This window comes from Pan troglodytes, chromosome 11 (assembly GCF_028858775.2).
Source record: "Pan troglodytes isolate AG18354 chromosome 11, NHGRI_mPanTro3-v2.0_pri, whole genome shotgun sequence".
Lineage (NCBI taxonomy): Eukaryota > Metazoa > Chordata > Mammalia > Primates > Hominidae > Pan > Pan troglodytes.
Window position 1 is genome coordinate 25,009,250 of NC_072409.2, and position 26,286 is coordinate 25,035,535.

Below are 26,286 nucleotides of genomic sequence, written 5' to 3' on the forward strand. Positions count from 1 at the left end.
AATGTTGCGGGATACACGATCAATATACAAAAATCAGGCAAAGATCATTATCGGCCACTAAGACCAGAGAAGAGACACCCAGACATTAAGGGCCTCCTGATGGAAGAACATAATGCCATCTATGAAATTTTCTTGCAAAAAAAAAAAAAATACCATGAAGCAGCTCAAGCCTCTGGATCTAACAGTTTGCAGGAAATAAAGAGAATGAAGAAATGTGTTAAACAACACCATGAGGATACAACTGGCAAAATCAAGAATGTAGGAATCTACAGACCAAACAACCCAGTTTCTTCAGCAAATAAATTGCAAGAAAAGAAAAATGAAAAAGGAGAAAGTGGGACCTATAGATTAAAGAATTTTAGGGGCCAGGTGGCTCCCTCCTGTAATCCCAGCACTTTGGGAGGCCAAGATGGGAGGATTACTGGAGCCCAGGAGTTTGAGACTAGCCTGGGCAACATAGCAAGACCCCATCTCTACAAATAATAATAATAAAAAAAATTAGCCAGGCATGGTGGCACATGGCTGTGGTCCCAACAATTTGAGGCAGGAGTATCACCTTAGCCCACGAGGTCGAGGCTTCAGTGAGCCGTGATCGTGCCACTGCACCCCAACCTGGGTAACAGAGTGAGACCCTATGTCAAAAAAAAAGAAAGAAAGAAAGAAAGAAATTTTTGAGTGTATCAACCAAATACAATTTATGGGCCTTATTTGGATTCTAGTTTGAAGGTATCAATTGTGAAAAGAAATTAATAATAGAGGGAAATTTGAATTTGCCTGGATATTTGATATTAAGCAGCTATGATTAATTTTTGTAGTTATTTTTAACACTTTTCTTTTAGAAGTGTATGCTGAAATATTTATGGATAAAATGACCTTTGCTTCAGATAACCTTGTTCAGGATGGGGGTGTATGTATATGAAACAAGATTGGTCACAAATTGATAATTCTTAGGTAATGGACACATGGGATCTCATTAACTTTTATATGTTTCCAACTTTCCTGATTATAAAAAACATGGAGCCAGCATCCCTGGGACCCACATTAATCAATTACAGAGGAAGACAGACAGCACACCAGGAAGGAGAGGAAGTCAGACTCTGGTTAAATATGATGATGAATAACCTACCATTGTTTCCGGAGAATGAGGTGAGAGAACAGCAGAGTGGAATAATGAAAAGAGCTCTGACCTAGCACTAGGAGACCCAGATTCCAGCTTAGCCCCACTTCCCAGCTCATGAGCTCAGTCAAGACAAATCCCCTCTCTGAGCCTTGCTATCCTTACCTTTAAAATGGGACTGCAAATTAATGATCTCTACATTGTGGGGTTAAATTCTTCCTCCTTAAAATTTGTCCCAAATGATGGCTCTGGACAGTCCTAATGTTTTGCAGGACTCAGGATAAGTGTACAAAAACAGGTCTACTAACCATGTCTGAACATTTAAAAACTATAAATTAAGCTAACAAATTGTTAAATAAAACATGTTCTAACTTGCTACCTTGACCAGTATACCTTCATGATCTAGAAAGCCAGGTTCATTCAAAATCCACAGATTCCTTGAGGTTCCACACTAACATGCAGCACTAGAAGAACCAGCCCTCACTTCTCATCCCCATGATCCCATCCTTACTGGGAAAGGCAACAAATGCTGATACCCCAGTCTATCTGTCCAAGCTCTGGGCACATCCCTCTCCAAATACCCTCCTCTTACCCCCTTGAACCCAGCAGCACACACACTGGTGGGATAGTCCACTCTTGGGAGATGGACCCACAAAAGAGGCCTGCAGAAGCCATGGAAGTAGGCAAGAGGCCACTGAGCAGGGAATTCCAGGGTTCCAAATACCAGGAACAAAGTCTAAAAGGGGAGTCACAGACTCCAGCTAGGTGTACATCCACTTGGTTCTGCAGATTTCTCTGCCATGAGGGGCAGCACAGCCAGAACACCAGAGGACTTTCTAAAGCACGGGGCCAAGGGCCTTCCTTGCCCAGATCTAAGATACTGAATACATCAAAGTTTCATTATATTATTCTCTTTCCTTTTACGTAATTTTGAAATTTTTACATTAAATCTTTTTAAGGACTAAAACATGAAAAAAAAAACCTCCAAAACCAAGTTAGAGGTTCTCTGAGACTCTGAAATTCTGAGCCTTTATGAGCATCACTGAAACTTTCCTGCGCAGACTCAGTTCCTTAGAAACTAGAGCTTTTCGCCGGGTGCGGTGGCTCACACCTGCAATCACGGCACTTTCGGAGGCTGAAGTGGGCGGCTCACCTGAGGTCAGGAGTTCGAGACCAGCCTGACCAACATGGAGAAACCCCCATCTCTACTAAAAATACAAAATTAGCCAGGCATGGTGGCATATGCCTGTAATCCCAGCTACTCGGGAGGCTGAGGCAGGAGAATCGCTTGAACCCAGGAGGCGGAGGTTGCGGTGAGCCGAGATCATGCCATTGCACTCCAGCCTGGGCAACAAGAACGAAACTCCATCTCAAAAAAAAAAAGAAAGAAAAAAAGAAAGAAACTAGAGCTTTTGGCTGGGCACAGTGGTTCATGCCTGTAATCCCAGCACTTTGGGAGGCTGAGGAGGGAGGACTGCTTGAGCCTAGGAGCTTAAGACCAGCGACACAATGAACATTATTTGATAACAATGTAGATCCCATCTCCAAAAGAAACCATTTCTAGGGAATGAGAGGAAAATCTAGGGAGCATCATGGCAGCTCCCATGAGCCAAATTCAGCCTCCTACAACTGGAAACCTTTCAGAACTTCAGAGATAAGAGTGACCCAGAAAACAGATACCAAGAAACATCTTTCCCTTCCTCCTAGAAACAGAAAATGAGTCTTTTGATTGAAAAGCAGTTGTGTTTAATCACCAAAATTATTCTGACCCTAATGGAAAGGAAATAATCTAAATTTAAAAGGGCTGGGGATTTTTCTCCTACATTTATTTTAGAGGCAAGTAGAGGTGAACAAAGAAAACGGAATCCCTAAGCTCAGAGCTCAGGCCCTGGTAAAGGCTCCAGAGAGCAGAAGCCCCTCTCCTCTTGCCCTTATGTGAAACGTTGCTGCCCTCAGGATACCATCCATCCCGCTTTGGAACACAGCTGCCCCAGGGGATGCCTTCAGTCTATTCCTCCAGAGGCTTCTCACTCTGCCCCAGAGGACTGGTCCTCCTCATCCTCATCATCAGTGTCCTGAAGAATCCTAAGTAGTTTGAGCTCAGAGTTCCAGCCTGTGCTAGCCATAATTTCTGAAAAGTTAAAGGAGATCTTCTTTTGCCTGGCAGCCTGGGCTTCTGGCACAGCGTCCACTGGAGCACTAATGTCCTTGTTAGTGGGTTCTGTTTCATACAATTCAGGACCTAAAAGAAGATGCAGTCATTAATTGCACCTGTAAACTCCTCTCAACTACAACAAATGGAGGACAGAAAAGGAAAAATGGGGTGTTTTTAGGACTTCTCTGAGATAGAGGAACTGTGCCTTCAGGGAGGTAAACTATCCTGGTCAACACAGGTTCAACTCTCCCTATCCTCAGTCACTTACTAAGGTTCCTCTACTCTAGTAACTTACTTTTTACACTGTGGTGGAAATCCGCATGGTCATAGTAGTTCATCTTTGGTCTCTCCGTGGAATCCTGAAATTCATTGGGGTATAAGGAAATTTGAATCAAGACTTTAGGAAACTAAAAGGATTTTTCTAAAAGATGCTTTTCTTGGAGAAATTAACATCTAAGATGAGCCAGAGACCCACCTCTTGGGACTGAAGAGAAGCTTTTATCACACGTTCTTTGCCCTCCATGCTGTCCAAATGAACCTAGAACCACTCCTTCCCATTCCCTGCAGTCAACTAAGGGCAGACGGCCTCCAAAGATGGCTTCCAACAATTCCTCCCATTCTGGTATGCACATGCTGTTCCTCCCATCAGGAGATAGGGCCTATTTCTTCTCTTACTTACTCTCTGGGATGGACTTGTGACTTCTTTGGCCAAGAAAATGTGGCACAAGTAACACTGTTTTAGTTCCAGGCCCATCCCTTAAGAAACTGCTTTCATGAGACTACTATGCTATCAAAAAGCCCAAATAAGCCACATGCAGAGGCCTCAGGAAGGAAAACCAGCAACTTGGCCAACAGCCTCAGCCCAGCTGCATTAAGTGACCTCAAGCAGGAGAAGAACAACTGTCCAGTCAACCCACAGAATCATCAGCAATAACAAATCATTATGGTTAAGCTTTGGGGTTGTTACATAGTAATAGATAACTGAAACTGGGTCCTAGCAGAGGCCTTGGTACACTCTCACCTGTTTCGAAGTGGTTCCTTTTTCCATCTGCTGCTGCTGCTTCATGTCACTGTTCTGACCTGGCAGAGTTCTGTAACCTAGTAACCAAAGAGTCCATTCAATCTTCCTCTTATTACCATATCATACCCTATTTGGGGGCTTCTAGGTGACCCCTAGTCTACAAGTGACTCTGCATCCAGGAAAAGACAAGACCTTGATGGCAGGTAAAAGGTAGTTAGACCTTTCTGAGTTCTACTTGAGATTCTGCTCACCTGGGACTGTAACTTCATCTATTACAGAATTAGAGATTACGCTCAAGTGTGTGTTAAAAGACCCAGGATTCCTCCAAGAAACCCTAATCTACTTTCTCACAGCATATGAATACTCCTCTTACCAGAATGTGACTCATCTTCTTGCGCCATCCCTCATGTACCCATAAACAAAGCAAAAACAAAAACCTCTAGTTTTATGTTTCTTTTGCATCAGCTGCTTCCCCAACTAGTCCCTAGGTAGATTCATTCGTTCTTTTCTCAATCTCCCTTTCCCTAAACAAACATCTTCCAAGCTGCCACCAGAGGTATTATGCTAAATTATAGCATTTCCATGGACTCCCTACCAGCACTGGTTCTCACCTTAGCTGTACACTGGGAGAAATGAAGAGCTTTAAAAAACAAACAAACAAAAAACACTGAGGCCTAGTTCCTACCATCAGAAATTCTGACTTAATAGCTGGGACACAGTCTGAGTATTAGAGTTTTAAAAGCTTCTTGGCCGGGCGCAGTGGCTCACGCCTGTAATCCCAACATTTTGGGAGGCCAAGGCGGGCAGATCACCTGAGGTCGGGAGTTCGAGACCAGCCTGACCAACATGGAGAAACCCCGTTTCTACTAAAAATACAAAATCTTAGCCAGGCGTGGTGGCGCATGCCTATAATCCCAGCTACCGGGCAGGCTAAGGCAGGAGAATTGCTTGAACCCGGACCCAGAAGGCGGAGGTTGTGGTGAGCCGAGATCACACCATGGCACTCCAGCCTGGGCAACAAGAGCGAAACTCCGTCTCAAATAAATAAATAAATAAAAGCTTCACAATTGGTCTTAGTGTACAGTCAAGGCGGAGCACCACTGGCCTGGATGATAAAGGTCAAAAGACTTAGCAGTCCATACAAGCCCCTGCCTACCTCTTTGGTGTGATAGACCACTCTCCCTTAAATACCCAACCCCACAACCACACTCAACTGCTCAGTGTTTCCTGAGCAGCTATGATCCTCCTAGATGCCTTTGCACAGGCTATTCCCTCTCAAGAGTTCTTTCCCATATCAGGAAAACTCCCACACATACTCAAGATCCAATGCAAAAATCATCTCTTCCATAAAGCCTTTCTCAACTCAGTGAGGACAGGCCACTGCTCTATGAACATGACTCACAGAGGCACCCCAGTCACCCAAGCAAAATTGCTCCTATTGGAGGCATTGGGAAGGGGTACAAAAGGCACCAGAACGGAATTCAGGGGAGTGGTAGTGGTCACCCTAGATGGAGTGTTAACCTTGGATACATCACCTCCTGCCCGGGGCCAAGCCCTGATTCTGTCCACCTCCCATAAGAAGGGCAGGAACCTTCCAACCTTCAGGTTAGAGCAGATCATTGGCATCAGACAACTAAGTGAGATGGGAAGGAAAGCAAGAGGGCAACATCCTTCTCAGGAAACCTCATCTCAGCCCTCCCAGTGCCCCAGGATTGGAGAGCTCTTTCTGATGATTAAACAGTTGTTTTCATATTAAAGTCAGCAATGTCCAGTCTGAGAAGGGCACAACGATCCTCCAAAGTTTGGGGGGATTCTTTCTCCCTCCTCCCATTCTCCACTCAAGTTGAAAAATTTTGGAGGGATAGGGGTAAGTATATGCCTGAGCTCAGACATAATAACGACTCCAAAAAGGGGAGATGTCCATTCTTGTGTCCAGCATGAGCACTGGAGCAAAAGAACTGCCTGACAAGGGTTGGCTCCCTGACTCCTGGATGGGGCTAGACAATGTGTTGATTTTAACGTGAGGCTCCGGAGACTCTCTACCTTGTGGCAGGAAGGTTAGGGGGCCCCGGAGCTCTGCTTCCTTAGAACTCTTTTGGGGTTCTAGTGAGGGGCCCCAGCTCTCCCTGCCTCATTGGAAAATGGGCCCTCAGGGTTTTCTCTTCAGTAACCTGGACTTGCTCCTCTCCTGATCCTCAAAGTGCTCTGCCTTTTCTAAGGTAGAACCTGAGGAAAAGATGACTGGGATTCATGTTCATGGTCATCTTTCAAGCCCTCATGTGAAGCAGACATCTGGCTCAGCTTGTTTGTTTAGCAAATTTATGAAGGAAGGATGGTGCATGAGAGACCAGACAGACTGAAGCATTCCAAGAAACTCTGAGTGCCTGACAAAGGCAGGTCTCAAAATGACAAGAGCATGTTTAGCTTTTCCTGCCCTCAGATACCTACCCCTCAGGGATCCTATCACCCCCAACCAAGCATATATTACCATAGAGACGGTCATGAACGGTGGTAACTGGATGTTTATGTGAAGTGCTCTGGCTCCCTGGATCACTCTTGGCTTTCTTTTTAGCCTCCTGAAACCCACATCACGAGGAACAAATTAGGATTTTTGGAAGTAAAGAAAACTTTTTTCAAAAGGAATATCAAAAAGAAGGAATTTAACATCTACAACCAGACAAGAACTTTATATCTATAACCAGATAGAAAACAAGGAGACCCCCACCTTTCATACATCCCTTCCCATTCCAGGCTGTAGACCTCTCCCAGTCCCAGCAAGCCCCTCACTGCCACTCTACCTGTTTCTTTTTTTTTTTTTTTTTTTTTTTGAGACGGAGTCTCGCTCTGTCGCCCAGGCTGGAGTGCAGTGGTGCGATCTCGGCTCACTGCAAGCTCCGCCTCCCGGGTTCACGCCATTCTCCTGCCTCAGCCTCCCGAGTAGCTGGGACTACAGGCGCCCGCTACCACGCCCGGCTAATTTTTTGTATTTTTAGTAGAGACGGGGTTTCACCGTGTTAGCCAGGATGGTCTCGATCTCCTGACCTCGTGATCCGCCCGCCTCGGCCTCCCAAAGTGCTGGGATTACAGGCGTGAGCCACCGCGCCCGGCCTACCTGTTTCTTAATAGGTGTTTTCACCTTCCTCTGTTGCTGCTGCTGCTGCTGCTGCTGCTGCCGCTGCTGCTGTTTCCTGTAACCTGGTGACCAGAGAGCCAGCTTGATCCTCTTCTAACAGCCCCCTCTCTCCCACTGGAATGCCTGCTGTGCCTTCCTTCACAATGGTGACTCCCTGGTAAGGACCAAGCCAGAGGGGCTGCTTCCTGAAACTATTGTTTCCTGAGTTCCACATGTGACCTTGTATGACTGTGGCCACAAATATAACTGAATTGGACCACGTTAAAGTATGAGAAATGTGGGCTAACAGAAAATGGTGCTTAGAGATCCAGCAGCAACAGCAAATCTACCTTCTGTCTTCAGGTTATGTAATTTCTTCAAACGTTCAGGATATCGCAGTGCTGGTCTCTGGAGAAAGAAAAAAGAAAAAGAAAAGCTCTACTGCAGGTCTTTCCCTTTCTCCAAATGTATCCCCCAAATGCGTTTATTCATCCAGTCAACAAGCACATTTTAAGAACCCAGTGTTTTGCAGCATTGTACCAGGGGCTACGGAGGAAGGGAAAAGGTGTGGGGAACAAAGTGCAGAAGAAATAGAGAACATGGCCAGGCATGGTGGCTCATGCCTGTAATCCCAGCACTTTGGGAGGCTGAGGTGGGCAGATCACCTGAGCTCAGGAGTTCGAAACCAGCCTAGGCAACATAGTGAGACCCTGTCTCTACAAAAAATTAAAAATTAGCCAGCCATGGTGGCGCACACCTGTAGTCCCAGCTACTCTGGAGGCTGAGGTAGGAGGATGACTTCATCCCAGCAGGTCAAGGCTGCAGTGAGCCATGATCAACCACTGCACTACACCCTGGGTGACAGAGTGAGACCCAGTCTCTCAAAAAAGAAAAAGAAAAAAAAAAAAAGAAAGAAATAGAGAACATTGCTCTCTCAACACTTCCCCATCGACTGGCTTTTACCTACATAGAGCCCAGCCTTCTCTGGGGCATGGGTTCAGAGTGGAAAGGCAGAAGAGAGATAAGGAATAGAATGTCAACTCTTCCAGATTTGAGGAGAGATGGGTTTGAATTTTCACATAGGCTTCTTCCCTGCTGTTTCCTAGCTCTTACTTCCAGGGTGAGGCGGTGTATAGATAGAAACATCTTAGAAGATATCGCACTGTCAGGTCGGTTCTTTTCCAAGGGAAGATTCTTTTTCATCATGGCCAATTTTATCTTCGTCTCTGGACAGTGCATGGTTTGCTTTCCACCTGGCAAAAGTCTGAAGGGGACAGAGGACAGCCAGACAGTCAGCAACAGCTCTTCCCGGAAAGCATGGCTGAGGAGAAAGAGATGTAAAGGGCTCCAAGAAATTTCCACTTTGGGTCTGAAAAGGCCTGTACCAACAAGTGCTCATTTGGTAACACTTTTCTGATGCAACTATGATCATCATAGCTGCATATACTCAGTGCTGATTCTATGTCAGGCTCATGTGCTTTTACAACACCTGAGAACAGATATTATTCCCACTTTGCAAATGAGGAAAATGAAGCTTTAAGAGGCTAAATACATTACCAAAATTCATATAGCCAGTTAAGTTTCAATGTAAAATTCAAAGGTCATCTCACTGCAGACCACATATTCTGCCTACCACTTATTCATAATTCACCTATAAAAAGAAGACAGTGATAGTGCCTACCTCCTAGTGCAAATTTAAATGAAAGTACATGTGATATGCCTAGCACAGGGCCAGGCAAATGGTAAGTGTGACAAATGGTGGTGGTTATGATGGTCATCCCTGCCTGTTGGTAAGTCCAAGAGTTCAGTAAACAAATTGGGGTGATAGTTTTCTCCCAGTCCTACTCAGAAAAAGCACACTCTTTAGACCCATCCCAGCTTCAGTAAAAAGCAGGTGCTCTGGCTCTCCCACAGACCTACATGATACTTACTCCTTCAGTAGATCCTGAGGTAACGCTTCGGATTGAGCCCAGAGAGGTAGGAAATCTGAACTGAATTGTTCAGACAATTGCACTGGGGTTGGGGGAGGCACGATCATCCCTGGTGTTCCTACTCGTGTTTCTGCGGACTGATTTCCAGAGAGACCCAGAAATGACTTGCTTTTCTGGAAGAGAAACAATGGAAAGAATTCTCCAAAGCACTCTTTTTAGCCTAGTCCTTTCCATCAACATTCTAGCCTCTCAACACTACCCTGGCATGTACTCCAGCCATGGTTGCCTCCTCTGAACGATGAGGGCCGCCACATGTTTCCCTCTCAAGCTCCCAACTCTGTTGTTGTATTCAGATCATACAGGGATTCGTTGTTTTGTTTCATTTTCCAGAAAGGTCATTCGTTTACTCACTCAACAAACTGAACAAAAATTTATTGTCTAATTATGTGTCAGGCACAGGGCTAGGGATGGGGATTCAGCAATGAACAAAATGAACCAAGACACTACTCTCATGGACATAGCAGTCTTACAGTGACTTATCCAAGGTCACATTTACTCATAAATGGTACAATTAGAGTTAGAAGCCCAGGTCTTAAAACTCCTAGTCCATTGAAATTCTATATCATCACGTTGGGGATTCGTTTTTAATTGACCAAAAACTCCCCCTGAACACGCAACAGTTCCTCCTATTATCTCAAGGTGCTCTTCATCTCCCTATAGGAAGGAGACAGAAAAAAGGAGTCTCTGAATAGAGAATGGTTTGGTTAATTATTCCTAAAGAAGGGTTTTCTTTAGCAGATTTGCATCATTTCAGGAAAGAACGGGGGTAAGGTGGAGGAGACCTGAAAGGAAAACAAAATAAACTCTACATAGCAATATTATAAAGGTTTGCACAAAAACATCAAACTCACCACTGCCGAGTTCTTTCTTTTCTTCTTCCCATGCTGGCTGGAGAAAAACAAAACAAAACAAAACATGCTTCTCAGCTGGACTTGAAATAAGAGTAAGCACAACTTATTCCCAGATATCTTATACAGAAGCTCCAAGGATATTTGTGAATGATGACCACAAAGATTCCTATCTTTGATCAGTACTCAAAGATAGCTGGTTGGGAACCCAGCATTAACTGCTGCCCAAGTACCTTCTGCTAAAAAGACCCCCCATCCTCATATCTAAATTAGGTTTCCCATTATTCTCTCAGGCAATCCGGTTACCTACTTTCATAGCATGAATCCAAATTAGAAATGATATATGTAGGTGTGGTTATGTCTGTAATGGCTGACTCCCCCTGACAAGGCTCCAACAGGACAGGGACCAAATCTATTTGGTTCACTAAATCCTCACTGCTTGACACAGAGATGTTTGGTAAGAAGTATTTTTTGCTCTGACCTCTTCCTCCTTGCCTGGGACGTGGATATGATAGCTGGATCTCTAGTAGCCAACTTATACCTTAAAAGCAGCCATGAAACTCCTTAGAAGTTGGAATCCATGGGCTAAGGATGATGGCCCAAAAAGCTAGAAGGAGCCCTGGTTTCTAATTATCTCATGGAGCTCACATGACCTAGCCTGCCTACTTCTGAGCTTCTTTCACACGAAAGGAAATAAACCCTTAGGGTTGTTTTTCATTTGTTTATACCATATATACACACACACAAATGCATATATATAGAGAGAAGCACTCACAGGATTATTTTTTAAAAAGAAAAACAAAAGAAATAAAAAGAAATTCTTAAGTTTCATCATCTCTAAATGTCACTTAAGAACCTGAAAGCCTCAAGGATCAGGAAAGAAGAACCAAACACTTTCCCCATGGTTGTCAATATTAGCAAGCCTTTGGGCCTTCACCAAATGATCTTTGTCACACTCTTTTGTACACAAGTCCTATATGCTATTGCTTTTGTACACTGTACTAGGCCCTGGGGTTGAGAACAGAGATTCACATGCTTCACTGAGAACTTTTTCACTTGTTGCAAGTGGCTAATAAGAAAAACTAAGAGAGAGCATTTATTTCTTAGTCAAGCCTTATAAGTAAGTTGAGCCTTATCTTGTATGCTATTTACTGCCGTGTAAAATTTGATATGGAGAAGTCCCACAGCATGAATCTCAAAATGCATTACATTAAAATTCCAGTGTAGCAAAAGGCAGATGCAAGAGACCACGACCTTCTCTGCTTGGCCTCCTGCTACTTGCAATGAGCTGGCTAAATGGGAGATCACAAAAAGGACGCTGCAGAAGACATCAGGGATTTATAGAGTCAAAGTCCTCTGAGTTCCAGATATGATACTCACCTCACATGTATCTCTGTTTCTTCTGGGATCCACAATACAACCATATTTCTAACATCTTCAGGGCAGGGAAGTTGCGTCTCATTCAAATTCAACACTGGAAACTAAGAGAAAGATATAAAGCCTATGTATGGCTTGAGGTGCTAAGCTCCTATATCAGATTAAGGATATGCTAAGCAAAGAGTTTGGTGGCACAGAAGATGATTTTAAGTTTCCCATCTTCAAGATATCTTCATAATATTCTCCCAAAAAAAACAGACTACTCCATCAAATATCAGTATAGGTATCTGCAAGAGTGAGTATTAACAAGCAAATAATCTCCCCTGCTTCCCTGTGCCATTAGGGTAGCATTTAGCAACTCCCAATCCAATCCCATATGAGGGTGCCCTGGGGCTTACCTACAGGAACATTACTTATCCTGCCCACTCCACTCCAAAGACTTAGATCCCACAGACATTACAATCTGCAGTTTGGGAGCAGGAAGAGAACTGATAGAAACAGAAGCAAGGTGTTTTCTTTTACAGTCTGACTACAATTATAGGCATTTACATAAAAGTCAAAGGCTAACTCTTCTCACATTTAGCTATTTAGGATCCTAGAACACTAGTGCTCAAGGAAATCTTATAAATCACCTAGTCCATATTCCTGGTAAGATACACACACGAAAAAACTATTCAAAATAAGGTTGTCCCTGTGAAGACAAACTGATGGACTTGGAGGTAATAGGAGAGATTCCTTTTCATTATAAATCCTTTAATGCTTTTTGAATTTAAAAATCATGTTCATACATTATCTCTTCAAATAATTAAATTAAAATAATTTAATCTCGGCCAGGCATGACAACTCATGCACTTTGGTAGACAGAGGTAGGAGGATTGCTTGAGGCTGGGAGTTTGAGACCAGCCTGGGCAACATAGTGAGACCCTGTTTCTACAAAAAGTTTTTCATTAGCCAAGTGTGGTGGTGTGTGCCTGTAGTCTCAGTTACTCAGGGGTCTGAGACAGGAGGATGGTTTGAACCCAGGAGTTTGAGGCTACAATGAGCCATGATCATACCACTGCACTCCAGCCTGGGTGACAGAGAAAGACCCTGTCTCTTAAAATAATTATTATTATTGTTGTTATTATTATTTAATCTAATCCTCTTGTTCTAAAGAAGTCAAAGAGGTAAAGTGATTAGTCAATTCATCCATTCAAAACTATCTACCATCTCAGTTCCTTATACTCTCCACTACACATGATATTGAAAAGTGAAGCATCTCAAGAAAAAAATAAAAGGCATCCAGTAGTACTGCAAAGAATAGTAAATCTCTCTTTACCATAGTTAAGTAGGAGGGTTTTTTCTTCCTAAAGTTCTAATTTAGCTCTACCCCTAACTAGCTGTGTGCTTTAGCTAATCACTTCCCATCTCAGTTTCCTCACCTGCAAGATATATAAGATAGGCTGTGGTCTATCAAACCATTATAGTGTTCTTCAAACTGCAATTGCAACTTATTCATAGGTCATAAAATCAAATTTTTTGAATCACAGACCACATTGTTTAAAAATGAAATAGAATAAAACAGAATAGGGCAGAAAATATTAGAGTATATAACTCATAGTTAGGGTAAGGATTGTTCCATGGTATTTTTGTTGTAAAATCTATTTTACTGTAGATCATAGCTAAACACTTTGTAAGTTATCAGATGAGATGATCTTAAGGCCTACCTGGGTCTGCCATTCCGGCATTCCAGTTTCCCTGATTATGAGATGACAGTATTTACTGAGTAGCTGAACATGTTCAATGCAGGATAGAGACAGAAAATTCTCACCTACGCCAAACCCATACAAATAGATCCCACTGGCTTCTAGGATTTCTGAAAACAATATGGCATGTAGATAGCACAGAGTCTAGCATACAGGAAGGGCCCAATATTAGATGGTTACTATCAACATTACTATTCAGATTTTAGTCCTCCTGAGGAATAATTTCAAATAAAGGCAGAATAGTTTATTTCCACTAGTAAAGGAAAAATGTTGAAGAAGTACTTTTAAAATCTATGACTTACTTTGGGAAGTCTGTTAGTACAGCTGATCAAACTTTTGTCAGGTAAACCCTTCGGAGGCCTAAAAAATGAGTTCCACACATAAAACAGAAATACAAAAGACTTATTGGAATGATAACGTTAGTGCTATGAGGAAATCCTTCTACTTATCTACAGAAAACCTTGGGCTTAATGCTTACCAAATGAATGTAGGATCTCACCATATCCTTAAGTTTTGTTTGTTTTTCCCGGAACAGCTCCTTAACAGACATTGCACACTGCAAATACTTCACAACTATTTGTTCCATCAAACAGAATTCATAGCCTACTCTTCTCTCCAGCTAGAGACAGTTATATCACCATCAATGAAAGTTTATTAAGTACTTTGATGTAGATGCTCAAAATATGTTACATAAATAAAATGCAGTATATACATACAATAGAATATCATTCAGCTTTTAAAAGTCATGAAATTCTGATACAGTAGTCCTTTATCCATGGTTTCACTTACCCACAGTCAACTATGGTCTGAAAATAGGTGAGCACCTATAACTAAGGTATTTTGAGAGAGAGAGAGAGAGAGAGAGAGACCACAAGGACGATATTCACACCGTGAGTTTTCATCACAGTATATTTTAATTGTTCTATCTTATTGTTGTTAATCTCTTACTGTGCCTAACTTATAAATTAAACTTTACCATTGGTATGTATGTATACGTAAAAACATAGTAAATATAGGGTTTGGTACTTTCACAGTTTCAGGCATCCACTGGGGGTCTGAGAATATATTTCCTGCAAATAAGGGGGGACTACAGTATATACTACAACACTGGAAACATTATACTATGTGAAATAAGCCAGACACAAAAGGACAAATGTTGTGTGATTCCACTTATATGAGGTACTTAGAACAGGCAAGTTCATAAAGACAGAAAATAGAATAGAGATTACCAGGGGCTGGGAAGAGGAGGGAATGGGGAGTTGCTGTTAATGGATACAGTTTTTGTTTGACATGATGAAAACATTCTGGAAATGGATAGTGCTGATGGATGTACAACACTGTGAATGTACTTAATGCCAATGAATTGTATGCTTAAAAATGGCTAAAATTGTCAATTTTTATTATGTATATATTTACCACAGTAAAAAACTCATATCCTTATGTTTTCATATCACTTGCTATTTTTCTTATTTTTTAAAAGACATGTTACATGCATGAATGAATGAATAATGTAAAGGGGTAAATGATAAAGACCTTTAGGAATGATAGTGAAATTTAAAAACAAAAAAAAGATAAAGACCTAACACTCAGCCTGCTTTATGAAGTCCTACATGACACAGACTCCTGCTTCCTGTTTCTACTGCGGCTCCCCAGCCTCATCTCTGACCACTCTTCCATTCCTGCTCTATGTTCTAGGCACAATGAACTATTTTCCTGATACAGACATAATTTCCTCTTGCCTCCAAGCCTTTGCATATGCTGTTCCTATGGTTTAGAACTCGCTTCCTGCCAACCTCCCACCTACAACCCCCATTTCACTAGACTGCTCAGACTTCCAGTCTAGGCACAGATGCCACTTACACAGAAGACAGTGCCCTGACTTGGGAACCCTTTCTGGTGTTTCCACACACCAGGGGGCGGTCCTCTCATGACACTCATCATACGGACTGCTTATTTCTTTGCCTCCCCAACTAGGCTGAAAGTCCCTTGAGGATAAAGACTGTATGTTGTTTACTATTGTATCCCAGCATTCATCACAGTGGCCCGCACTAAAATACAGTTGTGAATTGAATGACTAAACAAATGTCATGGTCCCTGCTTTCAAAGGGCCTAAAATCCAGTTGGACAAACAGGAGATAAACATAAAAATATCAATAAGCATGTCAGGGACTGAAGTACTGGGGGTAGTTTGGAAGAGAGAGTATCAGAGGCTAGTGGGAAATGAGGAAACTCAACCTTGACAGAAGAAAAGGACCATATTCTCTCAATCAACAAATACTTACTATGTTTCCACTACTTGCCATGCATTGTTGAAGACATAGGAGACAGAGCAGCCAACAAAAGAAACATATGGTCCCTGCTCTTGTAGGGACTGACATTCTCATGAGAGGCGGCAAACAAATCAAAAAAATCATTTCAGGTCAGAAGAACTGAAGAAAAATGATGCTTGGTTAAATGACAATGAGGGTGTAAGGAAATTTTAAATAGACTGGTTGAGGAAGACTTCTGTGAAAAAGCAACATTTAAGCTTAAACTCAAATGACCAAAAGGAATTAGATGGAAGGATCTAGGGCAGTATTTCTCAACGAGGGGGCAATTTTGCCCCCAGGGGACATCTGGTAATGTCTGGAGGCATTTCTGGTTGTCATAACTGGAGGTAGGGTACCATTAGTATTCAATGGGTACAGGCCAGCTAAAATAAGACAGCCCCAAAGGACAAAGAATTATCTGGTCCAAAATGTCAATAGTGTTTTTAAAACAAAAAACAAAAGAACAAAAAAAAACCTAGTTGAGAGAAAAAGTGTTCTACTCAGAAGAAACAGTAAGGCCATTAGCCCTGGGGTGGGAGGTGTGGCATAGATGAGGAATTGCAAGAGCAGTGCGGCGGCAGCCTACTCAACAAGGAAGGGAGAAATGCGAGATGAGGTCCAGTAGGAAGGCCAGATCTCGTAGGGCCTTACAGGCCAGGAAAGGGACTTAATGAAGTGACAGGAAGGAAGAGGGCCTTTAAGGTTTAGGAAACTGCATGACAGAAAAGCACAATCAGAAAACCAGTCTCACACAGAGGAAAAGTTGGTGTTCAAGAAGAGAGGACTCTGATTAGAGGAGCCAGACAGTAAAGAGAGAGGCCACCAGTCCAGAGTTGGGAGGTTTGAGTCTGTTCTCTAGTAAGCAAAGTTCTGATAAAGGGGCTTTTCAAGCAAGGAAATGAACAAAGCAATATTTCTGGAAGATTAATCTGTTGGCCATACGTAAAATAGCTTCGAGGAGAAAAGGCAGGGAAACCAGTTCAGAAGCCACTGCAAAAACCCACCATGTCATGAAGGACTGGTCTCCGACAGAGCGTGTGAAGCAGAAAGCAAGACACACTGAAGGAAGAAGGCGTGGAAACAGGGAAATGACTAGAGGAGGCAGCTCTCTCACAGCTCTGCGCTATACATGGCGGGCATGGCAGGGGCGGAGTGTGTCCCTGGGTATGAATGTGAAGCATATCATAGGTCCTGACTGAGAAACACCGCTGTCTAACCAGAGTTAAAGTCCTAGAGAACATGAAAATAGTCATACCTCTTCCTATACTATTGTTAGCCAAAGAGAAATCATTAGGGGCTACTTAAATGGAACAGGAGAAAAGAAACTACTATGAGAGCCACCACTGGTGCTTTATTCCAGGTAACAAAGTCTTCGAATTTTTTAAGTCTAAGTTTTCCACAGACACCTGTCCCTTTGTTTCATGTACCAGCAAGCACTCATTGGGTACACAGACACTGTAGGAGACTCAAGAAAAGAAAAGAAAAAAAGGCACTTCTTTTTCCTTTAGGAGCTTACAAATAGTTTCATACCTAAAAATAAAATATTATTATAGAAAGACAGGGGCCGGGCATGGTGGCTCACGCCTGTAATCCTAACACTCTGGGATTACAGGATAACCCCTTTACATTATTCATTCATCCATGCATGTAACACGTCTTTTTAAAAATAAGACAAATAGCAAGTGATAGGAAAAAATAAGGATATGAGTTTTTTACTGTGGTAAATATATACATAACAAAAATTGACTATTTTAGCCATTTTTAAGCATACAATTCATTTCAGCTCACGAGTTCAAGACCAGCCTGGGCAAACATGGCGAAAACCTGTCTATACAAAAAATCCAAAAATTAGCCGGGAGTGGTGGCGCGTGCCTGTGGTCCCAGCTATTTGAGAGGCTGAGGCTAGAGAATCACTCAAACCCAGGAGGTGGAGGTTGCAGTGAGCCGAGATCGTGACACTGTACTCCAGGCTAGGCAACAAAGTAAGACCCTATCCCCCACCAAAAAAAAGGAAATAGAAAGACAGGGTTGGGCATGGTGGCTCACACCTGTAATTCTAGCACTTTGAGAGGCTGAGGCGGGTGGATCACTTGAGGTCAGGAGTTTGAGACCAGCCTGGCCAACATGGTGAAACTCTGTCTCTACTAAAAATATAAAAATCAGCCACGCATGGTGGTGCACGCCTGTAATTCCAGATACTCGGGAGGCTGAGGCATGAGAATTGCTTGAACCTGGGAGACAGAGGTCGTGCCATTGCACTCCAGCCTGGGTGACAGAGTGAGACTCTGTCTCAAAAAAGAAAAAAGAAAGACGGCATATATGGACGGTTTTCTGTCCGTACATACAGATGCTGATAAGATGGGCTGAATTGTGTCCTCCCAAAATTCATCTGTTAAAGTCCCAACTAGTACTTCAGAATTTGACTGTATTTGGAGATATGGTTTTTTAAAAAGTTATTAAGGTAAAAATGAAGTCACATGAGGGGGCCCTAACCCAGTAAGACTGGTGTCCTTGTAAGAAGAAATTAAGACACAGACACACAGAGGGAAGACCATGTTAACACATAGGGAGAGGGGCTCAGTATGGTGTCTCATGCCTGTAATCCCAACAATTTGGGAGGCCAAGGCAGGAGGATCACTTGAGGCCAGGAGTTCAAGACCGGCCGAGGCAACAAAGCAAGACCTCGTCTCTAATAAAAGTAAAAAAAATAATAATAATAACCAGGCGTGGTGGTGCACACTTGTAGTCCTAGCTACTTGGGAGGCTGAGGTGGGAGGATCGCTTGAGCCCAGAAAGTTGAGGCTGCAGTGAGCTATGATCGCACCATTGCACTCTAGTCCAGCCTGGGTGACAGGGTGAGACCCTGTCTCAAAAAAAATAAATAAAAAGGACACAGGGTATAAAAAATTACCATCTACAAACCAAGAGTGGTCTCAAAAGCAAACAGTCTTGGCAACACCTTGATATTGGACTTCTAGCCTCAAGAATTACAAGAAAATAAATTTTGTTGTTTAAGGCACCCAGTCTATGGTATTTTGTTATAACAGCCCTACCGAACCAATATACCTCCCAAATTAACCAATTCCTAGGGCACAAGCAGGAAGGGTTTCTTTCTGTTTCCCACTGCCTATTCACCACTTCTTTAACCCAATTGGTATTTTCTTTTTAATCTAGCTTTCTCAAAGTATACTAATGGATAAGGAAAATCATAATCCAGAATTTTGAGACAATAGGCTGTAAAGGAAGATTCCATGATAATTTACCTGCCATGAAATTTGGAGTAAAACTTTGAACTCTGAGACAATAAAGAATGGGCCTTAGTAAAGGTACATTCTGGTAAATGACGAGGTGCAAAGCCGGAATCTGAGATGTCTACCACGGTGAGCACTGGTAGTTTATCTAAGAAGGCAGACCAGAAGAAAACATGTTAACCTGCTGCCTGGAGAAAAGGAGCCACATACATAAATACATTAAGGACCTCGTGAGGGAGAGGACAGAAGCTGGCTAATTCACCTTCAGCATCCAGGGGAGTTTTGCAGGATGAGCCGAGGATTCGAGGATGGCCCCTCTCAATGCGGCGGATAGTTGCCCAGCATTGTGGGTGCTGACAAACAGCCAAGCCACAGGTGGTTTCGTCCCACTGGCTCTCATCTGGCAAGTCCATAGCTAGAAATGGTTTAGGCCAAAGGCCAACCCTGCAGCATTCTAGTGCTCTGGAAAATCAACAGCTACATAATTAGGGAGTATTATACATTAGCCATACAGTCCAGATGTTAATTTGAACTCACAGTATAAAATATTTCTATTGAACCTATATAGGTAAATGATGGCCACAAAATAATTAAAGATTGGATAACAAGCAAGTATGAAAATATCTCAGCATAAAGTAGAATGGCAAGAGTTTGAGAGCAGGACTTCAGGTCTCCTAATTGGCTATTTAATAGCTGAGTGACCTGGGACTTAACCAGTCTGAGCCTGTTGCCTCCACTGTAAAATGAGGATAAGCTTATTTCACAGGGTCATTATAAAAATTAGTTAATGGATATTAAAAGCCTGGCATATTGTTCCAAATAAATATTTGCATCCTTTCCTTTTCCCCTTCGTTAGTCATCAGGGAGAAGATGCCACCATCTCCAAAAAGCATTATCAAATTATGACCAAAGTAGTCACAGAAGTGTCTTAGAAGGCCCAAACTTTTGGAAGACATGTTTCATTTTTCAGTGTGCTTCAGTTCCCGTGCAGGCAGATAAAATACCCACCAGCAATGAATGTGTTTGCTCAAATAGCAAATCACTAGACACTGCTAGTTGCATCAGAGGCCATTAGCTTTTCATTCATTGGCCATATGGCCTTTGACAAGTGTCTTCACACCTCTCTCTCAAGTAGGTGGAGGGGTCCTGACTTGGTGTCTCAGGTCTGTAACCACAGCACTTTGGTAGGCCAAGATGAGTTACCCCCTCTCCACAAAAAATAATAAATAACATAAGCAGAAGGAGGGGAATCCCTAAGTAGGACTGCAGAAGCATTAAATGAGATAATGTACTTTTATTCATGGGAGGTGTTCAATAAATATTATCATCTTTTCCTTTCTAGAGGTGTTTTAGGCAATCACTAACTACCACCTTATCCCTAAGAACTTTTTAAGGACAGTGTCCATTTCTTTCTTTTATTCAACACATTTATTGATTACTAAATATGTGAGGGGACCTGCTTTGGACATGAACAGTAATAAACTCCCTGTTCTAAACAGTTTCATAATTTAGACCAAAGATAAACTATCAGCCTGGGATTGCACCTGGCCTATTACTTGTTTTGTTTGGCTAGCACTTTGAATCAATTTTAAAATTGAAATAGCCCACAATGTCCAGATTTCTGGCTCCTTTTAGGGACCAAAATACTTGACAACACTGGGCCCAATTCCAGCTGAAGAGCAACTGACTAGCGCTGAGCAGCCCTGACGGTTTCAGCCAGGTCTGTTCTATCCAAGCGGAGTTCCCCCACCAGACCTTATGGTCTCTAATTGAAACACTTTCAGTTGCCATTTATCATAGCATTTGCTCTTTTGTTTTAAAATATTTCTCTATAATCAGGCTTCTATCGAAAGCGGGAAAACTACAGGGCGACTTGGGACTGCATGCTTGACGGGAAAAAAAAGCAGCATTAATTCTCAGTGGGAGGCTGGACGCGGTGGCTCATGCCTGTAATCTCAGCACTTTGCAAGGCCGAGGGAGAATCACTTGAGCCCTGGAGTTCGAGACCAGCCTGGGCAACATGGTGAAACCCTGTCTCTACGAAAAATACAAAAAATTAGCTGGGTGTGATGGAACGCACCTGTAGCCCCAGCTATTTGGGGCTGAGGTGGGAGGACCACCTGAGCCAGGGAGGTCGAGGCTACAGTGAGCCGAGACCGTGCCGCTGCACTCCAGCCTGGGGGACGGAGTGAGACCCTGTCAAGAAATTTTAAAAATTAAAAAAATAAATAAAATCAGTGGGAGTGAGAATTTCTACGAACTTAATATAAAAATAACTTAAAAACAACTTAAAACGCCATTGCGCCGGGCGCGGTGACTCGCGCCTGTAATCCCTGCACTTTGGGAGGCCGAGGCGGGCGGATCACGAGGTCAGGAGATCGAGACCATCTTGGCTAACACGGTGAAACCCTGTCTCCACTAAAAATAGAAAAAAATTAGCCGGGCATGGTGGCGGGCGTCTGTAGTCCCAGCTACTCGGGAGGCTGAGGTAGGAGAATGGCGTGAACCCAGGAGGCGGAGCTTGCAGTGAGCCGAAATCGGCGCCACTGCACTCCAACCTGGGCGACAGAGTGAGACTGTCTCAAAAAAAAAAAAAAAAAAACCCAAAAAAAAACGCCATTGCAAAACCTTGAGAATGGTTTTAACTGGAAAAGATGTATGATGAACAATTTAACTGAAAAATAAATACAATTTTAACACGGTTTGTTTTTGAAAGCGAATGTGACGTTGCATTCTTCATACAATGAAAAGGCTGCTTCTCGCCCTTTCGTTACCTGCCCAGTCCGAATTGACTCCTGAGACCTAATCAGGCGCATCTCTATATGGCCAGCATTATCCCTGGGCTGCCTAAATAGTTCGCGTTAAAAACAAACAACAACAATAAAATCTAAATAACACTCAGTCTTAGTACCATTATTACAAAAGCGTGAGGAGCGAAAAGATTAAAGATGAACATCAACTTCGGTAGAGATGGAAAAAGACTGCCCGCTCCATTCCAGGAAAGAAAAAAGAAAATGGGAGAATCTGATCACGACGGGCTGAGGTCCTGTGAGAGCAAAGCAGATTCCAAACCGCTTAGGGTTGCTAAATCAAGTGGTAAAACGTGGCCCCTTGCTGCGCGGTGAGATTAACGGACCCGGCAGGCCCAGAGCCTGCCTCGGGTCCTAAAGGGACCCGCCCCGCCGAGTCAGCCACGCCTTCGTCTCCCACACGCTGCGCCCGGCCGCGCCGTCACCCAGCAGCGGCGCAGGGCACCATGGGAAACGGACGGAAGCTCCATTGAGCCAAATAAGTTGGTGAGAAGGTTCCCGACGCGGCGATGGCGAGAAGCAGAGAAATGGACCTGGGGAGGGGCGTGCGGGGTGCGGTAGGGTTGGATGGAAGCCTTGGCGGGCCAAAACCACTGCGGCTTCAAAATCCGGATGCGCCGGTATTTGAGGCGGAGGCGGGGCACCAAGGAGAAGGGAGGCTATGGCGCTCAGAGCACTGTGGGACACTGTAGGCCACGTGGGGCGGGACGGAAGCCTCGGAGGGTCAGACCGTAGCGACGCGGGAAGTCCGGACGCAGTAGCTCCCTGAAGCGGAGGCGAAGGGGAGTTTAAGCCCCAGCGGCGGCAATGGCGGAGAGGCCCGAGGACCTAAACCTGCCCAATGCCGTGATCACCAGGATCATCAAGGAGGCGGTGAGCAGCTCGGGGGGGGCGGACGAACGGGCAGGAGGGAAGCAGGTGCTGGAACGGCAGCTTTGCTCACCCCCGGTCTCCTCGCAGCTCCCGGACGGTGTCAACATCTCCAAGGAGGCCCGGAGCGCCATCTCCCGCGCCGCCAGCGTCTTCGTGCTGTACGCCACATCCTGGTGAGCGGGACAGAGGCATAAGGGAGGCGCGGGGATACTTGGCTGGGAGTTGCTGGCCGGGAGCCTACAAACCCCAACGATTGTGCCCTCCCTCGGTGGGGACATGTTCACAGTCCTCTGCCAGTTTTTACAAGTTCTGAAGCAAAATAACACAACAAAATCACTTTGCTTTAGCTTTTTCGTGCAGAGAAGGAAAGGACTTATCCCTGTCACACCAAAATCCATACATGTAAGAGGCAGGCTTTCCCGTTCCACCTCTGGGTGCTCCTTTTCCCACTCACGCCTTACAAACAAGAGGGAGTCTGACAGCCTTTCTCTTCTCTCAGTGCTAACAACTTTGCAATGAAAGGAAAGCGGAAGACGCTGAATGCCAGTGATGTGCTCTCAGCCATGGAAGAGATGGAGTTCCAGCGGTTCGTTACCCCATTGAAAGAAGCTCTGGAAGGTAACGAGCCTCTTGTCTTCTAAACCACATAGAAGATGGTCATCCTGTATGACCTGTTCACCAGGCCCTGAGCCTTTCTCAGCGCGGGTCCCTTTAAGTCCAGTAAGCCAGCACTTGATGTGACTCGACCCAGTTCGGTGGGCACCACCTCAGATCTGTTTTGTGATGCTGAGCAAGTTATTTTTCCTTCTCTGCCTCCGTTTTTGTTTTTGTCTTGCTTTTCTTGTTTTTTTTTTTTTTTTTTTTTTTTGAGACGGAGTCTTGCTCTGTCACCCAAGCTGGAGTGCAGTGGTGGGATCTTAGCTCACCGCAGTCTCCTCCTCCTGGGTTCAAGCAATTTTCCTGCCTCAGCCACCCGAGTAGCTGGGACTACAGGCGCACGCCACCACGTAGGGCTCATTTTTTATTTTTGTAGAGACGGGGTTTCACCATATTGGCCAGGCTGGTCTTGAACTCCTGACCTCAGGTGATCCGCCCGTCTCAGCCTCCCAAAGTGCTGGGATTACAGGCGTGAGCCACCGCGCCCATCTGCCTCCGTTTTTCCAATTGTACAATGTAATTAGCTCCTGCAGTCTGTCTGGCTCACTTTCAGCTGTCTCCTAACCCCTTGTTTCCTCCTTACAGCATATAGGCGGGAGCAGAAAGGCAAGAAGGAGGCCTCAGAGCAAAAGAAGAAGGACAAAGACAAAAAAACAGACTCGGAAGAGCAAGACAAGAGCAGGGATGAGGACAATGATGAAGACGAAGAAAGGCTGGAAGAAGAAGAACAGAATGAAGAGGAAGAAGTAGACAACTGAAAAGGGCGGGAGACTGTGTCATCTTGGAAGGTACCACTTGAAATGAGACGTGCTACGTGTTTCTGTGAAGCTTTTCCATGCTGGGCAGAGTAGTCTCAGGCAAAAGTGCCTGAAAAGATCAGAATAAAAACTGACTAGAAATACCATCAAAACCAGCACTTACCAAACTCAGAGCATCTGAGTAGCAGAATCCTGTTTTGCTTCATCAATCTGAAGGTTATGGCCTTTTGACAAGAGGGATTCTGAACGACTAAATTAGTCAGTTTGCTCGCTTTTGTTTACTTAAAATATATGGTTAGATGGTTTTTGATCTGCAGTCTTCCCTAGACCCCTAAATAAGTAATAATAACTTCCATGCTGCCTGCTGTGTTCCAGATCACAGAGGCAGCCAAGGCTCAGGAAAAACTGGGGCTTTGCTTATGGTCAGCCTATGTTTGATTGCACAGTCTTTGACAATAGTAGCTTACTAAGACTGCTCAGAATGAGTAAGCTTTAGGAAACTACTAAAATGCTGTGGGAGAATAACAAAATCTGTTCTCTCTCTTCACTTGACAGAAGCATTAACTGAATTTTGTTTTTCATAGACCCACTCGGCCCAAAACCTTTCTGTATTGCCTGTAGATGATCGGCCTGCTGGTGTGGTAGTAATCTGATCACAGATATTCTTAAATCAGCAGTGTGGAATGGTATTAGTCAAACATGGTGCCAGTGTCTTTTACAAAAACAGATGGCATAGTGTCAGATGTACCTTACTCTCTGCTACTGTACAGCTTTAGGATTTGTCATCACCTCCTGGAAGGTGTAAAACCCCAGGCTTCCTCTTCTTGTAGTCCATCTCCCAGACTTGTGACTATGGCTTTTCATTCTTCAATTCATGATGAGTGCCAAACTTGATTTTCTCTAGGCACAGCTTTCTCCCTCTGTGCCTCGTACTTCCTTTCTCTCTCCTGTGCTCCCCATCCCACTTTCTCATCTGCCTCCTTTTCTCACTTCTGTTAGTCTGTAAGCTTTGATAACCTGCTTAATACTCCAAAGTGTGAGTTCCTCTGATCTCTTGATTCCTTAGTTCTAATCTCACATTTTGTTTTTAAGAGATGGAATCTCTCACTCTGTGGCCCAGGCTGGAGTGCAGTGGCATGATCATAGCTCATTGCATCCTTGAAATCCTGGGCTCAGGTGATCCTCCCGCCTGAGCCTCCTGAGTATCTGGGACTACAGATGCGTGCCACCAAGCCTGGCTAATTTTGTCTCATGTCTTCTAAAAATTATTTTGTGAAGCCCCTTCACAAAAAACCTTAAGGGAAATCTGATGGTGCTCAGGAATCTAACTCTCCCCAAACCATCCTCTTTAACTGCTTCTAAAATATCTCTGTTGGCCTTTCTTAGCCTTTTTCTGTTTCCATTCAGTGCTCCAAGCGCTTTTTGTTTCTGAGTTGAGTGCTTGGGGTTTGACAGGTAGTGACGTGTAGTTTGACACTGTTAACTTGTTAAATACAGTGAAAAGTTTGTGAGTGAAGAATGCTGAGAAGATTGTAATGCTTTGTACAAATAAAAGTCTTGTTAAAAAATGATGCCTCCTCTTTCATGCTGCTTGTTCACAGTGTGTTTTTGGAGAGAGCCCCTGATGATACTCTCCATGCAGTTTTTGGCGTGTGGACTTGGCCAGACCTTTGTAAACATGAGATACTGCATCGCCTTGGATGACCAGCAGGTGCTGCTCATTCACAGGCAAGGGCTCTGAACTACTGCAAGAGCATTTGTTTTGTTTTGTTTTGTTTTTTTGAGACAGAGTCTCAATCTGTCGCCCAGGCTGGAGTGCAGTGGCATGATCTCGGCTCACTGCAACCTCCGCCTCCCAGGTTCAAGCAATTCTCCTGCCTCAGCCTCCCAGGTAGCTGGGATTACAGGCGCCCACCACCATGCCCAGCTAATTTTTATATTTTTAGTGGAGACAGGGTTTCACCATGTTGGCTAGGCTAGTCTGAAACTCCTGACCTCAGGTGATCCACCCACCTCAGCCTCCCAAAGTGCTGGGATTAGAGGCGTGAGCCAACACACCTGCTGAAAGAGCTTTTTTTTTTTTTTTTTTTTTTTTTGTAGACGGAGCCTCACTCTGTCTCCCAGGCTGGAGTGCAGTGGCATGATCACGGCTCACTGCAAGCTCTGCCTCCAGGGTTCACGCCATTCTCCTGCCTCAGCCTCCCTAGTAGCTGGGACTACAGGCACTCGCCACCATGCCTGGCTAATTTTGTTTTTGTATTT

General features: G+C 43.9%; 2 protein-coding genes across 10 annotated transcripts; one reads left to right on the forward strand and one right to left on the reverse strand.

Annotated features, from left to right (window-relative positions):
* Positions 1–2,840: 2,840 nt before the first annotated feature.
* Positions 2,841–22,179, reverse strand: C9H9orf43 (chromosome 9 C9orf43 homolog). Of its 9 annotated transcripts, none has more exons than XM_054658978.1 (14): positions 21,838–22,179; positions 19,189–19,403; positions 18,939–19,074; positions 13,669–13,726; positions 11,625–11,725; positions 10,248–10,284; positions 9,337–9,509; positions 8,519–8,669; positions 7,756–7,813; positions 7,430–7,488; positions 6,782–6,869; positions 4,294–4,370; positions 3,568–3,631; positions 2,841–3,359 (listed from the first exon to the last, which is right to left on the reverse strand). In XM_054658978.1, the coding sequence occupies exons 2-14, from the start codon at positions 19,337–19,339 to the stop codon at positions 3,145–3,147; spliced, it is 1,368 nt and encodes a 455-aa protein (XP_054514953.1). In that variant the 5' UTR covers positions 19,340–19,403; positions 21,838–22,179; the 3' UTR covers positions 2,841–3,144. The 9 variants fall into 9 exon arrangements, with proteins under 9 accessions (XP_054514953.1, XP_016816964.1, XP_001152957.1 ...); XM_016961475.3 differs by having other exon boundaries at positions 19,189–19,388; positions 21,838–22,174; XM_001152957.5 differs by having other exon boundaries at positions 7,406–7,488; positions 19,189–19,388; positions 21,838–22,172.
* Positions 22,180–22,488: 309 nt separating this feature from the next.
* POLE3 (DNA polymerase epsilon 3, accessory subunit) lies at positions 22,489–25,592 on the forward strand. The gene is given in 4 exon segments (NM_001246516.1): positions 22,489–22,609; positions 22,697–22,782; positions 23,109–23,227; positions 23,852–25,592. Coding segments are annotated over 4 exon segments (444 nt in total). The 5' UTR covers positions 22,489–22,543; the 3' UTR covers positions 24,025–25,592.
* Positions 25,593–26,286: the final 694 nt, after the last annotated feature.